Genomic DNA, 22,143 nt, shown 5'->3' with positions numbered 1-22,143 from the left:
GTCTGATATAAGTATTGCGACACCTGCTTTCTTTTATTTGCTATTAGCTTGGAGTATCGCCTTCTGCCCCATCGCTGTGAGCCTGTGTTTGTCATTGGAGCTGAGATGTGTTTCCTGGAGTCAGCATATTGTTGGGTCTTGTTCTTTAATCCATCTTGCTATGCTGTGTCTTTTGATTGGAGAATTCAATCCATTTACGTTTAGGGTGATTATTGATATATGAGGGCTTAATGCTGTCATTTTATCACTTGTTTTCCAGTTTTCCTGAATTTCCTTTGTTTCTCATCCTCTGTGTTTTGGTCTACCCATTGAATTATGTAGTTTTTTGTTTTTTTTTTTTTAAAGATTGGCACCTGAGCTAACAATTGTTGCCAATCTTCTTCTTTTTTTTTTTCTGCCTTTTCTCCCCAAATCCCCCCAGTAGACAGTTGCATATCTTTTTTAGTTGTGGGTCCTTCTAGTTGTGGCATGTGGGATGCCACCTCAGCATGGCCTGATGAGCTGTGCCATGGCTGTGTCTGGGATCCGAACCAGTGAAACCCTGTGTCACCAAAGTGGAGCACGCAAACTTAACTGCTCAGCCACAGCGCCAGCCCCCAATTGATGTAGTTTTTAATGATGTGTTTCTTTGTTTTCTCCTTATTTATTCTTTGTGTCTCTGTTTTGCTTTTTTGTTTAGTGGTTACCCTGAGGTTTGTATTCAGAATCTCATGTATAAGATAGCCCATTTTCTGATGGCCTCTTATTTCCTTAGTCTAACCAATTCAGTCCCTTTTCTCCTCCCCTCCTAAGTTGTTTTTGTCATATCTTATTCCATCTTGTTTTGTGAGTTTGTGGTTAAAATGATAGGATTATCTTTGTTTTTGGTGTTTTCCTTCCCTCTAGCTTAATGCTATAGTTGAATATTTGCTATCTTATTCTGATTCTGTCTACCTATTTATCTCCTTACTCTGTTTTGTGACCCCTTTCTCCCTTTATTTTTTCTTCAGGTATGAGGGCCTTCTTGAGGATTTCTTGTTGGGAGGGTCTTGGGGCTACAAAGTCCCTTAGCTTTTTTTTGTCTGTGAAAGTTTTAATTTCTCCCTCATATCTGAAAGATATTTTTGTTGGATAGAGTATTCTTGGCTGAAGATTTTTTTCTTTTAAAGATTTGAATATGTCATTCCATTCTCACCAAGCTTGTAAGGTTTCTGCAGAGAAATCCGCTGAAAGCCTGATAGGGGTTCCTTTATAGGTTATTTTCTTCTGCCTTGCTGCCCTTAGTATTCTTTCTTTGTCATTCATTCTTGCCAGTTTTACTGCTATATGCCTTGCAGTAGGTCTTTTTACATTGACAAATCTAGGAGATCTGGAAGCTTCATCCACACAGATTTCCCTCTCTTTCCCTAGGTTTGGGAAGTTCTCTCCCATTATTTCTTTGAACATGCTTTCTGCTCCATTATCCTTCTCTTCTTCTTCTTGAATACCTATTATTCTTATGTTGCATTTCCTGACTGAGTTGGATATTTCTCGGAGACTTTCTTCGTTTCTTTTTAGTCTTAGTTCTCTCTCCTCCTCTGTCTGGAGCATTTCAACATGTCTATCTTCGATCATGCTGATTTGCTCCTCTATGATGTCCACTCGAGTGTTCAGGGAATCCATAGTTTGTTTTATCTCTTCCATTGTGTCTTTCATCTCTGATATTTCTGATTGATTCTTCTTTATAGTTTTAATCTCTTTTGTGAAGTAGCTCCTGAACTCATTGAATTGTTTCTCTACAATTCTCTTTTATTCTCTTTTACCTCGTTGAGTTTTTTGATGATAGCTATTTTGAATTCATTGTCATTTAGAGTACATATTTCTGTGTCCTCAGGGCTGAGTTCTGGGTGCTTGTCATTTTCTGTCTGGTCTGGAGATTTGATGTAGCATTTGATGTTGCTAGGTCGGGTCTTACACATTCTGATATTATTTGGTTGCAGTTACTGCCTATCGCCACTGGGTGGGTGTCAAGAGCCATGTATTCTGAGCCCTCCTTCTTCAGCTGATATCCCAGGCAGTGGAGCAGCATGGGGCAGGAGGGGGGAGGGGTGCTTTCTCATGGGTGCACTCTAGGCTTTCTTGATCAGCTCTCACTCTATGGTCTCCTGGGATGTTGGCTTAATGAGGTTACTCCCTGCAAAAGCTTTCGCCCCATTAGAGGGCTACCGTCTAGGCTGCAAGGGCCCTAGGGAGTCCTTGGTGATCCTGTAAATGAGCAACCCCTTCCCCGTTCCTTCCCTTATGGATCCTCCCATGGCAGCACTCACAGTCTTTAGGCGAGGGAGCAAAGTTCTCTCTTACCCCATTCCAGCTCCTCCGAGGGGGGCTCCAGCCTCTCTGCCCTCTGTCATGTGGCTGCGAGTCTCTCCAACATTTTTGTGTTGTTAGAATGTCCTCTGTTAGAGTATGGATGCCCCTTTTTGCTGTATGTTGGAGGGGAGAGAGTCCCAGGCAAGTTCACTCTGCCATGATGCTGACATCACTCTGAGAGTGGATTTTAATCATAAGGCAGCCAAGTGAGGAAACAGAAGCACGAGTCTCAAGTCTGCCTCCCCCAAAATGGGGAATCAGGGATATTTATGGGGTAGAGGGCAAAGGGGTCTGAAATGTGGAGATAGGTAATTGGAGGTGATGAGAGGGGAGGTAATCGATGATCTGCACAAGTGTAGTCAGACTTCACGCCTCTTCCTAGGATGAATGTTCACAAAATGGTGGCATTAGCATGACCTGAGGGTGGAGTTGTTAGCTTCTTGACATCAAAAGGTCACTTATCAGGCGTCTGTGCAGGCCCATTGATGGGTTGGTGGTCTCAACCGGCCTGAAGTGGACAAGGGGTCCTAATTCCTGAAAAACACCTCAAACACCCATTACCATGGTGACCGAGGCACCAGGGAGATGTTATCTATAGGAACCTAGTGGGAGTCAGATATCATATTGCCTAAGCAGTGCAGTTTACAATGGGCGGGGGAGCAACTAAAAGCTATAATCAGGAATTGCAAAAAAGGAAAAAAACTTTAGTTACTAGCTACCTAATCATCAATTGCTAGCTGTTTACCAGTTTCTTATGGAGCAAAAGAAGCCAGATTCAAATGAGTGCATATGTATGATTTCATTTACATAAAGTTCAAAAACAGGCAAAACTTATCTATAGTGTTAGAACCAGGTGAGTGGTCACTTTGGGGAGGAGTAGTGGCTGTAAGGGAATGCAAGAGGGGGCATCAGGGTGTGGGTAATGTTTGTTTCGTAATCTGGGTACTGGTTACGTGGATACGTTCAGTTTGTGCAAAATCATCAAGCTGTGCACTTATGATTTGTACCCTTTATGTATATCATACATTGATTAAAAAAATTCAAAGAATACTATAAAACTATCAATAGAAGGAAGTTGCTCCAAATAACAAAATTGTTTCATGACAGAATAATAGCTGTATTTCCATAAACTATAAAAGAGGAGTTTGGTCTGCAGTGGCATGCTGGAGCCAGCTTGCACTGGCTCACTAGACCAATCATGTACATCTCTTCAGCTCGGTGATGTCATTTTGGTAGCTGGAAATCGGCCATGTTGGGAATATTTACTCCATGGAAATTGGCAAATGCTACATTGGATTGTTGTTTTCCCAGAGGGTGGTACCTACAGTACTGAATTTAGGTCTCTGTACACCGGGACATTATTTAACTTGCTTTATAGCCAGTGTAATTATTGAACAATTAATATAAATGTTGAAAGTGGCTGAAATGAGCGAGCCTTTTAGAATTATCCTTATCACAATTTGAGACCTCAAAGAATCTTTCCTTCTTTTTTCTACTGTAAATTCGAGGGGGTTTATTTTCATTTACATATCAATTCAGTAAGTGGAAATATGTCATTAAGAACTTTCCTTATCACTTTAAATTTGGTTTCAGTGTCACAAATTAGCATTACAAGAACATCACCATGTATTGAAATCTACCCTTGGTAATTAGAGTTATTGTGAATCACCTGAGACTGAAGCTATGTTGCTCCTTTTTTGTTTTTACTACTAGAAAATGATCATTGTAGCCTGGAGAAAGTAAATAAAATTGTCACCCTCAATTCTGAGACACTCAACTCTGTCCTGGCGTCCTCTGTCAGCCAAGTGCATACAGACATAATAGATACTCTCTTTGTTGAATTGTTGTCAATGACATTGTTGAAACAAGATACCAAAAGAGACAGGTTAACGTTTTTCTCTATTACTTCTGTTTAACTCTTTATGTCTCTATCCCATCCTTTTCACTTTCTTTTTGTTTCTATCTATAGCCACAGTCTTCTATCTATCTATTTCTCTCTGTCATCACTTTAGCTTCTCAAATATTAAAATCTTTTAAACATTGCGATGGAAGGATTAAACTATTTTAAGAGTTTCCCCAAGGGGAATTTGGAGATCTTTTTTATGCATGTGAGAAAAATATCTTGTTGTCTTAACATTATTTTTGCTTTGTGATGAGAATGGCTTATTATTAGAAGGCATCTTTAGATTCCTTAGAACCACATAGTTTCTGAGAACCCCTGCTACCATCGTGCACTTAGTGACTAACGTGTATCAGCATAGATGGTTAATTGTTATGGAGCACCCAAAGAGAGAAACAGGAAAGTGAAAGAAAAAGTGAAGGGAGGAGAATACATATAAGAGAGGGAAAAAAATCTGTTAGTTTTGCTTTCTATAACATTAAAACTGAGTTTTGGATTCAGCTGTTATTGGACTATTCCATTTTTAATAAAGTTCCCTGTCACCTTTTTACCTGAGTATTTTAGCAGTCATTGATGATCATCATCTGGATCCATTATTTCATTAGGGATTACAAAGTGGTGATATTCTATCATTCTTCATTTTTTTAGCTATAATTCTTCTATAAAGAAAACTTTTATTATCTTTTTGGTTACCCTGAAGAACAATTTGTTCAGGAAAGGAAGGATAAGTGCTTGATTCCCTTTACCTCCATCTACTGCCTTTGATTTTTTTATTTTAATTTTTTAAATATTTTTTTAGTCTGTGGAAGTTCTGTGTCTTCTCAGATCTTATTGGATTTTACTCATATTTTCAAACCTGGTTTTATTTCTTGAAATATCTTATAATTTTTTAATTCTGTGTTTGAATATTCCATTGTATGAAGAAGTCTTAGCCAATCTGACTAAGTCATCTGTTGTTTCTGCTAGTAGACTATCAGAGTGCTCTATTTCCTTTTGAACTGTGAGCTATTTATTTTTCTTGGTACCTTATTTTTGGGAATTTAGGCGGGGCTTGTATGAAGGTAGTTTCCTCCATAGAGGAGTTTCATTTGTTTCTATCAGATGCTTATAGGTATAACTAGCCTTACACCTCTTCAAAAAATCAATTCTCAGGGCTCTCCTGTTGGCGTAGCTGTTAAGTTCGTGTACTCTGCATTGGTGGCCTGGGTTCACAGGTTCAGATCCCAGGTGCGGACCTAGCACTGCTCATCAAGCCATGCTGTGGCAGCATCCCAGATACGAAAATAGAAGAAGACTGTCACAGACGTTAGCTCAGGGACAATCTTCCTCAAGCAAAAAGAGGAAGATTGGCAACAGATATTAGCTCAAGGACAATCTCCTCATCAAAAAAAAAATCAATTCTCCTCTTGAAATATTTTAGACCACCCATTTATCATGGATTCAGGCTGCAAACTGTGATTTGTGGTTGTTTTCCTCCTCTTCTACTTAACCCCAAATTTTGAGATAGGCGATATTCCTGAGGCAGTGGATAGGAAAATTCATAAGTAATTCACCCTCTATTGAGAGTCTAGCCCTTGGGGTCCCAGATTTATGGACAAGTCTCCAGTTAGGCTCTCCAACTTGGGTGGCCTCTGGGATTTGTCTTCTGTCTCCCAGCCTTGAAGATCACGTAAACAAATCTCAAATTCATTGGATTCAGTAAATGCTCTCATAGCAAAAAGGTCAGTTTCAACATTCTTCTTACCTCTCTGAGTTCCCACCGTTACTTTTTTTTTCGGCCTGTATATTTCTTATTTTTTAGCAGATCGTGGATGCATTTGATGCATTTGAGAAGATTTTTAAAATATATTTTATCAAGACTTTTCCATTGTTTTTAGCAAGATCTTCAGTCCACAAACTTAGTTCATTCTATCACAAATACAAACACCGTCATGTGCTCTTTTAACTGCGCTTCATTCTTTAATACTTCATTATATGTTATCTTATAGATCTTTCTAGTCATTTGATGTTTACAGTTGTATTTGTTTCAGTCCTTGTGAGTACACTTGATTTATCTACTGTTGCATTTCATTGCAGCCTGCTAGGTACAGTAGTAACTATTCAGTAAAATTCTCGCTGATGAATATAAAATAAGTGAGCCTTTCTTTTCATTAAGATTATTTCATAGTACATGGCACTTTATTGGTATGAAGGTGTAAAACCTCTTCTTCTAAAGTACCTAAGTTTTGGGGGGAAGCTTTCTAATTGAAGAAATTTGACTGGTATTTGGGACTTGTTAGTTAAATATCTATGAGGTATACATGCATATTTGGGAATTTTATTTTTTCCCTGTGTTTTATTAAGTAAGCATAAAATGGACTAAAATATTTTTCTTTTGAGATGTGAGTTTTGGGCAGTAGGGACAGATTGTTCCTCTATAGGTTTAGCAGATAGAAAGCAGATGTGGCATTGGGAAGAGAGTGCTAGAGGCAGAGCAAATGTATGAGTAATCTGGAAAAAGATGAAAGTCAAATTATGAGTTAAATGTCAGCTTTTGGACCAAAACTTTTTCATTCTTGGTACTCTGAAGAGGCATGCAACTGAGTGCTGTGTTCTTAAAAAAATAGAGAGAGAGAGACTATTCTTGAAAGCCAATGCTGCTCCGCTATACTTACTGTTCTATTTCCAGGTTTTTTTGTTTTTGTTTAAACAATCTGATTTTGATTTTCTTTGGTTAGGTAGGATATAACCCTTCATTAGCTTGTATTTGTAATTAAAGAGTATTGTTTTGTTTGATTAGAGAGTGTCTTGAAAATCATATGTACTTTGTCTGTGCATTTCTAGGAATGTCTGGCATGTTTATTGATCAAATGCCTTGCAGATGGAAATGAAATTTTGTTAGGAATCTTCTGGATGAAATACAGATTTATTTTTACTTTAATAAAACTGTTCAAAACATAAAGACTAGACTTCAATCTGGGTGTCAGTGCTGGCAGCTGATGTGAGAAGGGTTGTCAGGATTTTACCTGCTAAGGATTACAGTGATTTTTCCATTCCTCATGCCTCTCTTTGTTTGTGCTTGAATTACAGTTGTCGACCAGATGGGCATCAGCATGTCTTCTAGATCTCTGAAGTGCTTCATAATGACTGTATTCACTGGGCATACTATTTTCTTCTCTATCCACTAATGTGCTTTATATTTAAATTCTACGAAGCTATCATTTAGTTTTGTGTTTAACACCACTTATTTGGTAATTATTAGACTAACTCCACTCCCCAAAGGAATACTCAAGAAGTAGGGCTGAGAACAGTTGGAATTATTGTAGTTTAAAATTATGCTTATCAATAAGAAACAAATCATAGACTGTCTTCAGCCCAGCTTGTAAATAAACAGTAAAATTAGAATCTACCTATGATAAAATGAGATTTTCCAGCTTCTCTATGCTCTAGACATATTATTTCCACTTTTCAGTGCATCTGTGTTATTAGTGACAGATATCAGGGCATAATGATTCTCGAATAGCGTGATAACTTTTAAAAAGTAATTTCAGGGATAGTGTAATAAAATTCACTTATTAATTTTTTTTATCAAGAATATGACCTTTGGAATCATTTCAATTCATCATCTTCTTTCATTCATTCCCCAGAACTTTATTGCAAACTTATTAAATGCTAGGTCCTATGTTAGGTGTTGGGGCAGTGGTCACACCACATTTCTAGCCCTCAGGAAGCTTCCAGTTTAATTCTGTTCAGACATGCTGGGCCATTGAAGAAAACTGCTCTTTAACATAGACCATCTACTGGCTCTGTTGCCTCTGCTCCTCACATTAGTTAATATCTTAAGGTTGAAATTAGTTACCCCATCCCTTGAAAGTTTTAGGGAAACTTAATGAAAGCCCTCTTGAAACATGTCCTAATAGCCACTGGCCACCAGTGTCACATGGTGTTCCAGATAAAAGAGACCTGATAGATGAAAATGTGATCTCTCAAATATGTGCTTTTTATACTTTAAATTTCTTTGTAAATCACTTCATTGAAATATAATTTACATGTAATAAAATATACCTATTTTAAGTGTAGAGTTCAACGAATTTTGGCAAAGTATACATCCTTGTAACCACCATGTCAATCATTAACCCAAGAGAACCTGTATGTTATTCTAGATTTATCTCTTCTTCATATTCAAATGATTACTAATTTCTGTCCGTGCCACACTTTAAACTTTCATAGAACCTATCCCTTCCTCTTTACTCTTATGGCTATCACCTTAGTTTTTGGTATGTTAGACCCTTACTATTTTTCACCTTTATTACAGCAATCTATTTTATAACTAGTTTTTTACTCTTAACTCTTTTTTTTCATTTATACCTTCTATAATGTTACTAAGTTGTGATTATTCTAGTCACATTAGCCACCCCTTGCTTAAAATCCCTTGATGACTCTTCACAGTTCCCATTCTCAATCATCAATTTCTGAGGAAGAGTGTGGTTCGCAGTGGCAACTGACTTGATGATGACATCATTCATCAGACAGGAAATATACAGAGCAGAAAACATGTGGAGGGAAGTTAGTTCACTTAACACTGTGGAAGAAATGAAACTTTGCCTTGTGTTTCAGTTTGGAAATTATCAGAAGCATTTTTATTTGATTTAAGCTTTATGTAAACAACTATGAGGGAAGGAGAGAAGCATCTTTTAAACATCCATCTCAAACACCAGAAACTGTTCTAAGATATTTTATAGTGATAAACAAAACTTGTTAATGCTAGGTGGAAAAAAATATAATGTTTGTTGATGTTTATTTACACCTGAAGTGCTTAAGTTTAAATTCATGAACTCTCATTTTTACCTACATATACCAGCCTTTTAAAAAATGTCTCATAATTATCTAAACATGTCTCAAAAACCATGATGTGAATATGAATCATGAGATTTACCTTTTAGATTGGTAAGGATAAGCTCTGAGGTAAAATAATTGATAGTGGACTATCTCTTTACCTTGGATGGGAGGAAAACATAGAAGAAATATTTAAATATGACAATAAAAAACACAATGAACTTTGTTCTTGCTAGAGAGCTTGCCTCAACCTTAATTGTGAACACACAGGTTATTTTCTATAGCATAAATATTCTATATCGTGTAGCTTTTCTTAACACAGGAAGAAAGATATTCAGTATAGTACCTCATTAAATAAAGTGCTTTTAGGCCTAGGTGTTTTCATTAATTATTTGATTAGACACTAGATTAGATGACTAATATAAATGAGTTTTACCGACCTGCTCTGGGGTATTATTTAGAAAAGTGATTATTCCTTTCTTTAAAAAATGAAAGTCCCAATCAAAATCCCAGCAAGTCATTTTGTAGATATCAACAAATGGATTCTAAAGTTTACATGGAAAAGCTGAGACCTAGAATAGCTAAACGATACTGAAGGAAAACAAAGTTGGAGGATTCATTAACCTACTTCAAGACTTATTATAAAGGTACAGTAATCAGGACAGCATGGTATTGGTGAAAGAGTAGACACGTATATCAATGGAACAGAGCAGACGGCCCAGAAATAGACCTACACAAATATATAGTCAAGTGATCTTTGACAAAGGAGCAAAGCCAATTCAATAGAGAAAGGATAGTGTTTTCAACAAACGGTACTGAAACAATTGGATATTTCTCTAAAAAAGTGAATCTAGACATAGACCTTATACCTTTTACAATCTAGACATAAACTTTATACCTAAAAGAAAACTTAGGAGAAAATCTAGGCAACCTTGGGTTTGGCGATGAGTTTTTAGATACAACACCAAAAGCGTGATCCATGAAAGAGAAAATTGATAAGTTGGACATCATTAAAATTAAAAACTTCTGTACTGTGAAAGACACTATTAAGGAAGTGAAAAGACAAGTCACAGATGACGAGAAATATTTGCAAAACATGTATCTGATAAAAAAGAAACCTATCTATGATATACAAAAAAACTCTTAAAATTCAACAATAAGAAAACAACCTAAGTAAAAAATGGAACGAGAGGTAAAAATGCAAAGAAGACATACATATGGCAAATGTGCATATGAAAAAATGCTCAGCATCCTTTGTCATTATGGAATTCCATAGTAAAACAATGAGACACCACTACACACCTATTGGAATAGCTAAAATCCCCCAAAACTGACAAATACCAAATGCTGATGAGAATGCAGAGCTGGTAGGAATACAAGATGATACAGTCACTTTGGAAGACAGTTTGGCAGTTTCTTGCAAAGCTAAACATAGTCTTCCTATACGATCCAGCAGTTGCACTCTTAAGTATTTACCCAGTTGAGTTGAAAACTTATGTTCACACAAAAACCTACAGACAAATATTTATAGCAGCTTTGTTCATAATGGCTAAAAACTGGAAGCAATCAAGATGTCTTCACTAGGTGAATGGATAAACAAGCTGTTCGTACACTCATACAGTGGAATATTACTTAGTGATTAAAAAAAGATCTATGAAGCCATAAAAAGATATAGATGAACCTAAAATGCATATTACTAAGTGGAAGAAGCCAGTCTAAAAAGACTACGTGTTATGTGATTCCAGCTGTATGACATTCTGGAAAAGGCAAAACTATAGAGACATAAAAAAATAAGTGGTTGCCAGGGATTCAGGGAGAGAGGAGAAGCTTTGAATAGGGGATTTTTAGGGCCATGAAACTATTCTGTATGCTGCTTTAGTGGGGGATACATGACATTCTGCATTTGTCAAAACCCCTAGAACTTTACAGCAAAGAGTGATCCTTAATGTATGCAAATTAAAAAAAATCATTTAGGAGGTTGTAGGATCCCAGGAAGGAATGAACACAGACTATGACAAGAGAATCTAACTGTATTTCAATTGTATGGAAAAACCTCCCTGAAGGGGTGGTGGGGTAAGGTGCTGACCTAAGTAAGTTTGTAAATGAGTCTGCAAAACTAAATGCAAAAGGAATTACACATAAACATTGTGTTTTAGTTGATAGAGTCGTTTCCCACGGGGGTACAGGTTAAAAACTCGGATACCACTATGCATGTATTCTGGAATTGAACAATTGAATGATGGCTGGGAGATGGTGGGAGCCAGATTTCTCCTGGTGGGAGTAGAAATTTACAGATAAGCAAGGGAAGGAGGCTGGAATGATCCTTTTGGTAATAGAGTTTGAGACAACAGTGTGAGCTCATCTTTAGCTTAGTATAGACACAGATGGCTACATGGAGAAATATTATAGATATATGTATACACACAGGTTAGCATATACACGTATATTTCTTTACTTTGTCAGCAGAGAACCTGAAAGAAACGCCATCCCAGTAGCAAGAAGTACACTTAGCCAGCGGATCTTTGTTTCTAATACCATTTACAATAAAAGGAACCATGGCTCCTTGGAGAAATGGCTGATTCTAGGACTGGGATAGTAAATATATAATATGAATCTAGAGAATCTTATAGTGCCAGAAAGTAAAGGAGTGCTCAAAAAAAAATCCACATTAATGGGGGTATGTCAAAGGAACATAGGAGCCGACTGAAAGAGCCTCCAATGGCCAAAGCTGGAACAAGTTGAACAATAAGATAAGTAAAATAGTTTTGGATTATAACCCAAAGTATAAAATAAATATCCATAAATTGAAACTGATATAAATAAATAAATGGGGGAAAAAAGACAAACCTTCTGGGAAGAAGAATTCCAAATAATTTATGTAGATACTCTGCCCTCAAGGAGGGGCAGCTGAACTTCCCACTCGCTAAGTTGGGGCTGCACATGATGACTTCCTTCCAAAGGATTCAGTGTGGAAAGAAGGGAAGGGAAGACTAACTGCACATTGGAGAAAACGGAGAAGCACTACCTCACCCAGGTTCTCAAGGCCAACATGGACAGTGATAAGTCATGTTAATTAATAGTATGTACCTCAACCCTAGTCTAATCATGAGAAAAGTATCAGACACATCCCAATAGAGGAGCGGCCTACAAAATAACTGACTGGTATTCCTCAGAACTGTCAAGGCCATCAAAAACAAGGAAAGTCTAAGAAACTGGCACAGTCAAGAGGAGCCTAAGGAGACAGGACAACTAAATGCCATGTGGTGTCCTGGATGAGGTCCTGGAGTAGAAAAAGGACATTAGGGAAAAACTAAGGAAATCTAGATAATATATGGTCTTGAGTTAGTAAGAATGTATTGATATTAGTTCACTAATTGTAAAAACTGTAGTATATTAATACAAGATGTTAATAATAGGGGAAACTACATGCAGAGTATATGGGAACTCTGTACTATCTTCTCAATTTCTCTGTAAGTCTAAAACTGTTTTAAAAAAACAATGTCTATTAAAGAAATGAAAGTGCTGTTTGAAGGTCTCACAATAACCCAGTGGTTTCTCTCTCTCCTGCAGTTTTGAGAGTGTCTGCTGCCTTGCTGACTCTACATCTCTCTCAGACATCACTTTTGATGGCAATCCAATAGCTCAAGAGTCATGGTACAAACACACTATCCTTCAGAATATGATGCAGCTGCGCCAGCTAGATATGAAGAGAATCACGGTGAGAACTCTTCTAAAGTGCTTACCATATTGTTTTCCTTAGCATGCATTAAGAAATTGGCATGCATACTCTTTGCTTGAAATGCTTCTTAATTTTTATGAACTGTGGATTATCATGACTGTATACTTCATAATTATAATTGCAGATTTTTTTACCACCTGTCCCCGATTCCAGTTTCATTGAATAGGGCTTTTTAAATTCCTAATCTTCTATTTAAAATAATAATCATGCTTATTTCTCATTCTTGCTTAGTATCTAATTAATAATTTACTTTGGAATGGATGAGTAAAAATTTCCTTGATAAGTTCAATGGTATAGTGGTTAAAAACATGGGTGATGGAGCCAGACTGTTTGACCATTTTCTAGGCATATGACCTTTGGCAATTTACTTAAAATTTCTACATTTCATTTTTCTCAAAGTAAAATGGGAATCATAATTATATTATGTCATAGGGTTGTTAAGATAAAATAAAATACTAAACCTTAGAACAGTATGAGGCTCCTAGGAAGCATCATAAGGAGCTGTTGTTTGTTATTGTTATTATTGATACTATGCCTCTCAAAGTAGCAATCTCTTTTTTTATTCACTCTGTCTCCATGTTAGGTATTTTCTACACTTAGATGTTTTGATATGGCTCCTGAGCTAAGTGAAATGCTGCATATGATACCCCTCTTTTAAGGTGTACAATGCACATTAGCATATTACAGACTCCAAGAAGTTCTGTAATAAAGAAACTTACCTTAATTTGTTTCATTGCATCTTAAATTTATTTGAATATTTTATTTTCTCAGAAAATACCTATTAATAATCTCAGTTTGGAGGCCAACTGGTGGCATAGTGGTTAAGTTCACATGCTCTGTTTTGGTGACCTGGAGTTCACAGGTTCAGATCCTGAGCATGGACCTACACACTGCTCATCAAGCCATGCTGTGGCGGTGTCCTACCTACAAAATAGAGGACAGCTAGCACAGATATTAGCTCACGGCCAATATTCCTCAAGCAAAAAGAGGAAGATTGGCAACAGATGTTAGCTCAGGGCCAATCTTCCTCACAAAAAATAAATAAATAAATAATCAATTCATTACTTGAAAAAATCTCAGTTTGATAATCTCTGATCTAAAAAATATCCTAAGCCTCCACCTGTTTTCCTACTTTTAAATTCTGCTAATTTTAATATGGATTCTCAGTGATCAGCTGGGTTTATTATTTATTAATTGACTCATTGGCTGTACACCAGTTTCACAATGTGTGCAGTTTACATTTCTACCTCAGCAATGTTATGGAAACCTAAGGTATTTAGCAGATAGTTAAAGTGTTGATGAATTCATGAGTACCAGGGATCTCCTAGAGTCCTGCCTCTCTCTTCCAGCATAGAGATATGGTTCTTTGTCCTCTCAGTTTGTTCAGACCTACACTGTCAACACTGTTTTGTACTTTTACCCTTATCCCTGTCTCTTTCTCAATTAAGCATCTTTGGTACTTCCAATTGCTCTTCCTCTTGAGATTGAGATGAATGGGGTAAGATACTAAGCTAACCCATTTATATAAATTAGTACTTAATTGTGCATTAGGTTTCTCATAGTGAATTTATGTGTCACTCTTGTCTACCCAGCTAAGGTATATAGTCCTTAAGGGCAGAAGCTGTTCTTCCTCCTCACCTGATACATACAGATGTTCTATACATATTTATTTCCTCTCCTTCTCTCTCTCACACAGTGATGAGAATACAGTCGTGTTCAATAAAGACTTGTTGATTGAGAGAAATTTACCTACTTCTATGCCTTAAATATAGGAAAATTATACTGTATATAATCATTGTCCTTGTATGTTCCATAGGGTGTGTTTACCTGTAAGGAAATGAATGAAGATCACCTGAGATGGGAGCAGGGCCAGCTGTTCTGCTAAATACAGAACAGCAATCCTTGCATATCCACTTCTCCACTTTTCAATTTTAGAAATTAAATTCTTTTTAATGGAAACAATCTGAAAGATATATAAAAGCTGTAAGTGAAGTACAAAGAACTTTTTTAAAACCGTTTGAAAGCAAGCTGCTAACTCGATTCCCCAACAACCCTGAATTTGTGTGTATTTCCTGCAAGCAAAGACATTCTCCCATATAAATACAGTATTACCAACAAAATCGGGAAATAAATATTGAATAACTACTAGTATCTAATTCTCAAACCACATTAAATTTTATCAATTATATCAATAATGTTCTTTATATCAGAATGGTCCAGTTTGGAATTATATATTGCATATAGATGCATTTTGTTGTCATGTCTCTTCTGTCACTATTTTTCAGGAATAGTTCCTCAGTCTTTCCTTGACTTTCGTGACTTTGGCATTTATAGATTATAGATCAGTTATTTTGTAGAATGACCCTCAGTTCAGGTTTTTGTAAAAATTATTGAGGCCATATTGGCTTACAACATTGTGTAAATTCCAGGTGTACATCCCCATATTTCAGTTTCTCTACAGATTGCATCATGTTCATCACTGACAGTCCAGTTTTTATCCATCACCACACATATGTGCCCCTTTACCCCTTTTGCCCCATATCCCCTTCTCTTCTGGTAACCACTAATCTGTTCTCCTTTTCTGTGTGTTTGTATATCTTCCACATATGAGTGAAATCATATGGTATTTGTCTTTCTCTGTCTGACTTATTTTGCTTAGCATAATACCCTCAAGGTCCATCCATGCTGTCGCAAATGGTATGATTTTGTCTTTTTTATGGCGGAGTAGTATTCTATTGTTTTTTCAATATTTCTTTACAATTTTTAGTTGTAGATCTTTGGTATTAATATCACAGAAGTAATTTTGCATTCTTCTCATTGCATCCTATTAAGTGATGTGTAATTTATATTTATTCCTTTATTGATGATGTTCACTTTAATTAAGATGGTGTCTGCTAGGCTTCTTGATGTAAAGTTATTCTCTTTCCTTTTGTAATCCTATTCTTCATAAAATTTTCAATGTATTCATTTATTTGTGTCCATATGGACTCATGATATTTAGTCTCACCTTTTGTTTGTAACTTTTTAGCAACTTTATATGGAAACAATATACCATTTAAAAAACTTTCTAAAACAGGGTTGGCAAACAATGGCCCATAAGCTGGCCACATGTTTTTGTAAATAAAGTTGTTTTCTAACACAGTCATATCCATTCACGTATGTATTATCTATGTCTGCTTTGATGCTGAAATGGCAGAATTGAGCAGTTCCTAAAAAAACGATATGGCCTACAAGCCTAAAATATTTACTGCCTGGCTAGAAAAATTTGCTGATACCTGTTCTATAACTATTTTTTCTCTTTAAAGATGCTATCTTGGTTAAATATTTATGTAATTTACCATATAAACATTCTAACTGGGGTGGATCACACAAATATTTAATGAACTTCTAGGCACTAGGGCTATGGATCCCAAACGGTGTGCCAAGGATGCTGCAGTGAACTCACAGGGGCACTGTGGAATATTTTTAATTTTCAAGGGAAACACGGTGGTATTTGATATCTGTGAGACACTGAGAAAACTACTAGCTCAAGGTAGTTTACCATTTCAATGTTAGGTCACACTGTTTCCCTCCATGGGATCATTCTTTACAAAGCTGAGCTTTCAGTGGTGGTTGTGATAAAAACAAATGCCATGCCCAAATCAGTAAGGAATGGGAAATGAAGGTGGCGGTGTCCCAGTTTAATTCCAATGTTTGAGAAGTTGTGTAATGCTGTAGTACACATGTTCCATTGGTAAGTAATTGTGGTTATTTAAGAATGGTATACAATTTTTTCTTTTAATTTACATGTATTATTTTTTCAAATGGCTAAGATGCTAAAGTGTGAATAGTTATTCAATTGTTTACTAACCACTTAGTAAATAGAGCTATAACTCATTTCTTTTGACTTAGATGCACCATGAAAAAATTCCTGAGACGCTCTCAGGCACCTTGAACTGAAAAGTTTTTGTGTGAGGGTCTGTATTAGACGCTAGCGATGACAGATCAAAATCACAGTTTGTGCCCTCGAGTTACTTACAGTCTGGTGCAGAGGCAGGCATGCAGCCAGATTATACGGCAAAACGACAAGCTACTTAGATAAGATAGAGCGATCGATAGATATGAGTGTGTGTATGCACACACTCACACACAAAGTGCATATACAGACACATATGGCACAATGATATTGAAGAACAATGCACTCCTATGTTTACCAGAGAAATAGGAAAAGTTCCAAAGGAGAAAAGACTTGACTTGAGACTTGAAGAGTGGTGAAGAAGGAAGATATATTTGTGGAGAGTGTTCCAGGGAGAGAGAAGGCGTCCAACATGCAAAGGGGTGTGAGAGAATATAGCAGCTGGTAGCAATTCAACATGGCTGAGCATTGAGTGTACAGGGCGGAGAAGAGCAGGAGAAAAGGATGTCTGATAGGCAAAGGGTAGGCCATGAAGGGCGTTTTATGTCATAATGAAGAGTTTAGATTTTTGTCTTGCACCTAATAGGAAGCCCTTGAACAGTGCGAGGTAGTTAAATTAGATTTGCCTATTAAAAAGATTGTCTATCTAGGTAGCAGTCCACAGGATGAACTGGGGCAGATGGGGTGGGTGATGAGATGAGAAGCAGGGAGATTAGTCAGGGTAAGAGCTTTTGGGGGTCTAATCCAGGGGAATAGCAAGACACAATGTGATGCCAATAGAGAATATGAGTCACTGGCCTCAGTTCCTATTTTGCTTTTGTTATCTCTGTTAAGAAGAATGACTTTTAGATTATAAAGAATAAAAGTAAATGTTAATAAGATGAAAGTGAAGCCTAGGATAGGTGACTAAATAAGTTTTAGTCCAGACTCACCTAGAGCAGGGGCTGGCAAACTTTATCTGTAAAGGACCTGTAAATAAATATTTCAGGTTTTTGGGGCAATACAATCTCTGTTGAAAACTACTCAACTGTCTCATTGTAGTGTGAGAACAGGAGAGACAATATATAAATGAAGGAGCATGGCTGTCTTGCAGTAAAACTCTGTTTACAAGAGGAGGTGGCAGGCTGGATTTGGCCTGTGGGCCGGAGTTTGCCAATCCTTGATGGAGGGCATGGAATAAACCTAGTGAATAAATTGCTAGACCACTGAAAGTTAGATCTGAGAAGCAGTATAGAATAATAGGGTAGTTGAAAGGTAAGATGAACTAATCTGTCTTTATCACAGAAGGAAAGAATATAAATTCCACAAATTGTGACAGTTAACTTGATGTTGGTTATGAAAGAATACTACATTGGATTGTTGAAAGATAGGTTGTGGGTGCTTAAGGAATTGATCACTAGGAGGCAGCATTACTTCACTAAAAACAGTTCACACCAGACAAAACTAGTTTTCTATTTTAGATATTATAAATAGACTCTCGGAGGAGTGCTATAGATAAATAGTGTTTTGGTGTTTATGATATTACTTTGAGTAAGTTGTATGACAACATGGGTGAGTAGGTCTGTGATCTAAGCATCCCTACAGAGCGTGGAGTGAGGATTAGTGTTAGCCTGGAGCGAGATCTGTGCTATGTGCCAGGAGGCTTTCTCTGCAGGCCCATTCTATTTTACATTTTTGTTAAATGACTAGATGACAATCTGATAAAGTATGTGGATGACAGAAACTGGAGAAATTAGAGATCCTGATATATTGGTTGATCAAATCAGAACCCAAAAGTAGTTTAATTGTCTAGAACAAGGTTTGTTAAGGTACAACCTGTGGGCCATATCCATCCTGCAACCTATTTTTGTACGGCTCTCAAGATATGAATGGTTTTTATATTTTTAAAACATTGTGGAAAAAAAAAAAGTGAAAAAGAAAAGAAAAAGAAAGAAGAATATGCAATAGAGATCTTATGTTTCTCACAAAGCCTAAAAGATTTACTATCTGGCCCTTTACAGAAAAAGTTTGCTGATTTCTAGTCTAGAAAAATAAGAAGAGTTAGCAAGATAAAAAATAGATAAATTGAAAATCCTGGACTTTACTCCATAACAACAACAACAAACCAATTCTCAGCACAAATGCAGGGTTATGGGAGATGAGACTCAGCAGCATGTGTGACTAGGTCTTGCATTTGGAATTGATACGTTCAAATTGAGCTCACTGTGAGATGTGATTGTTAGAAGTCAATATGGTTTAAAGCAATATTCATTTATAGAAATAGAGAATTCAGAAAAATAGAGACAATAGTCCTTATTTTTTTATTTAATGGTCAGATTACACCTGCACTATTAGTTTTAGAGCGGTGATAACAAACGAGTATTTGCAGAGAACCTGGCACAATTCATTGACAAAGGAGAAGACATAAGGAAGTATTACAGTAGCCTTCATATATTTTCATGTCTGTCCAAAAAAAAAAACAAAAGAGAGAAGAATAGACACATTTTGAGGAACTGGAACAAAGACTGTTGTACAGAAAATTCTGGGAGGCAGAATTATCTCCTTTTTATTTCTAAAACAGTATTTTGTGAATGCAGTCACTATTGTCACAATTCTGAAATGGACACAATATCTAAGGTTTTCACCTTAAACCCACATTTGGTTGGCTTAATATGAACTTATTTACAATTTGTTCCCCGAAAATGGCATAACTTGAGATGGAAGTGAGTTTCCTGTTGGAGTAGCCATTACTAATGCTCACCCATACGTTCTGGTTCTCCCCCTCTTTTTTGACACGTGGAAAGATATTTCCTTTCCTCTTGAAGTTAAGTGTGGTTGTTCAACTTGCTTTCACTGATGAAATGTGAACAGAAGTAATGTATATAATTTTCAGGCAGAAGCATTTAAAAGATGATGTGTGATTTTCCATGCTTTTCTCCCATGTGGTGGTCATTGAATTGAAGATGCCATCACATCACAGCACCTGGGAATACTTAGCCACTACGTGGAGAACAGTTGCAATGTTCTTTGCATGATCAAGAAATAAACTTTTCTTATTGTAAGCCAGTATAAGTTTTCAAGTTGTAATGGCAGTATAACCTAGCCTGTTCTGGCTCCCCCTCCCCCCTAGTATTTAACAGCTAATATCCCTGGGCCAGTAGAAGTCAGGTGACATGGCTTCTAATCTTCATTCTGACATTAACTATGACCCTGGAAATATCAGTTTTCTCTGTAAAAAAAAGATTGTTTGAATGAAAAATATGGACCATCTCTTCTAGACAAAAACTCTGTGATTTTAAAGTCTGTTTTAATATTTGATGTTGTCAAGGAAAACAATGTCTTTTATAACTATCTATTCTGAAGGTTAAAACACCACATTGCCATTCATTTTTTTAAATTCCCCATAATAAATTGCTACCCATATTAGGACTACTGTTATTTATTTTGGAGCAAAACTTCTTTTCATATAATATATGCATTGTTTTAGAGCCTTAATAATCTGCTAACAGAGTATAATCTAAGTTATCAAACACCTATTAAATGGCTGCAGTTCTTAATTTGAAATCGTTTCTATATTGGGTTTTCATGACAAACTGAAGTAAGGAAAAAAGTAGATTTTGTTTTGGTCCCAGATAGATTCTTTTCTTTTGCTACATAAAGGATATGGCTTTTTTCCCAGAAATTGGACTATTATCGTGATGATGCCAAAATTTTACAGTTTTTCCTCCTTACCAACAGATTTATAGCTTATCTTTACAATTAGAGGTTTATTTTTTATTCTAAGTTTAGTTACTCTATAATTATTTGGGGCTGAAATATAGTCATCAGATGCATAAATTTTTTTAAAAACACCCAATAGTTGAATTGATTTGGTGTATATCCAGTTTTCCTAGGTTTAGCTTTCCTTTTAAAGTCCTACTTTAAATAGCCTTTAATAGAAGCTCAAATTCTTTTTGAAAATCTGATGAAATCATCTCTTAAGTATGTGTAGTACGTGATCCATACAGTTTCCAGTACTGTTTGAAATTGGCTCTTTGAATAACCAATCTGTTTCTAGTTCACATTTTATAGATGAGTCCACAATTGAACATCAATATATTTTGCTCTTTTAAAAAGTTGGTTCTGAAATAGATTATACTTAATAGGTACCAAATCAGTATTTACTGAACAGAAGAGTTTAGTATAATTATTAATCCAGCTATTTTATGAAGTTCAGAATCAAAGTTCTGAATTTCTTATTTAGTTTATTTCTCCTCGTTACCTCTACTCAGCCTTTAAACATTAAAAATAACTATTTTCCATATTGTAAAAGATACTTCACCAGAAGTCACATTACATTTCCATTCCCTTTAAAACAAATAAATCATATGGCAGATTACTACTGAATTTTTACCTCTCGTTTTTCAACTTTCTAAAATCAGTAAAATACATTTAAATATAACCTTATTATAAGAAATACTACAAATCCCATTTCTCCCAAAACGTGGCTTCTGGTCCTGATCCTGGCATGGTCAGTAGCTGTGTCACCTTGTATAAACTGTTAAACTTCTCAGAACATTCATTTCTTCATTTCTAAAATTAGAGTCTTCTAATGGATGTACTTCTAGTTTCCTTTTTAACTCCGTGATAGTTTCTTTTGTGCATCTTTAATATGCTTTTTTAGTCTAGGTCTTTTCTTTGTTTTCAGAAGCATTTATAATACTTCTAGAAATACATTTTCATGTCCTCTTTGGTCTTCCTTAATTCTAATATAACATATATACTGCTCTGGATAGACTAGATTATGTTACAGTAACAACTTCTCTAACTTTAGTAGATTAAAGCAACACAGTTTATTTCATGATCATACTGCCTGTCTGTCCATAGTATGTGGTCTTGGAACTTTACTCTGTGTTGTCCTCATTCTAGGACCAAGGCCTTCAAAGTGACCCCATCTGGAGCTTTGCAGATTCTGTAGCAGAAGTGAGAGAGAGAATAGCTATATCATACCTGGTCTTTGAAAGCTTCCACTTGGAAGTAAACACATGTCATTTTGTTCATATGACATTGGCCAAAGCAAGTCACATGATGACACCTAACTTCAAGGGGGCAAGAAGTGCTATCTCACAATGTGGCCTGGATGTGGGAAGACACAGAAATATTTGGCAAACTGCTCTTATGACTATCCATCATGTTTTAAGTCAAATGTTGACTTTTGGTAGGAATGTAAATTAGTATTACATTTATGGAGGGCAATTAGCAAACATATCAAAAGCCCTAGAAATATGTCTACCATTTGATTTAACAGTTCCAGTTTTAAGAAATTATTGAATAGATATATAAAGATTTATATTCAATAGTTCAGTCTTTAAATATACATTTATTGAGTATCTACTATGTGCCAGGAGTTGACATGGTCCATACTTTCATGGAGCTGTTTGGAGCAGGAGAGGGGAGAGACAGTACCAGAGATAATTAAAGATTTTATTTTTTTCATTTTTCTCCCCA

The 22,143-nt window shown here is 36.2% G+C and overlaps 1 protein-coding gene across 12 annotated transcripts in view; it reads left to right on the top strand.

Moving 5' to 3' along the window:
- The window catches only part of LRRC49 (leucine rich repeat containing 49), a 137,485-nt gene that overhangs the window by 66,582 nt on the left and 48,760 nt on the right, over window positions 1-22,143 (top strand). For all 12 annotated transcript variants that reach the window (XM_023654519.2, XM_070269274.1, XM_001495228.6 and 9 more), the window contains one exon: window positions 12,614-12,761. In XM_023654519.2, the coding sequence (XP_023510287.1) occupies window positions 12,614-12,761 (148 nt within the window). The remainder of the gene's footprint in view (window positions 1-12,613; window positions 12,762-22,143) is intronic.

The sequence above is a fragment of the Equus caballus genome, chromosome 1 (genome assembly GCF_041296265.1).
Source record: "Equus caballus isolate H_3958 breed thoroughbred chromosome 1, TB-T2T, whole genome shotgun sequence".
Classification (NCBI taxonomy): Eukaryota; Metazoa; Chordata; class Mammalia; order Perissodactyla; family Equidae; genus Equus; species Equus caballus.
The sequence above is the reverse complement of the archived record's forward strand: the minus strand, read 5'-3'. Positions and strand labels throughout refer to the sequence as shown.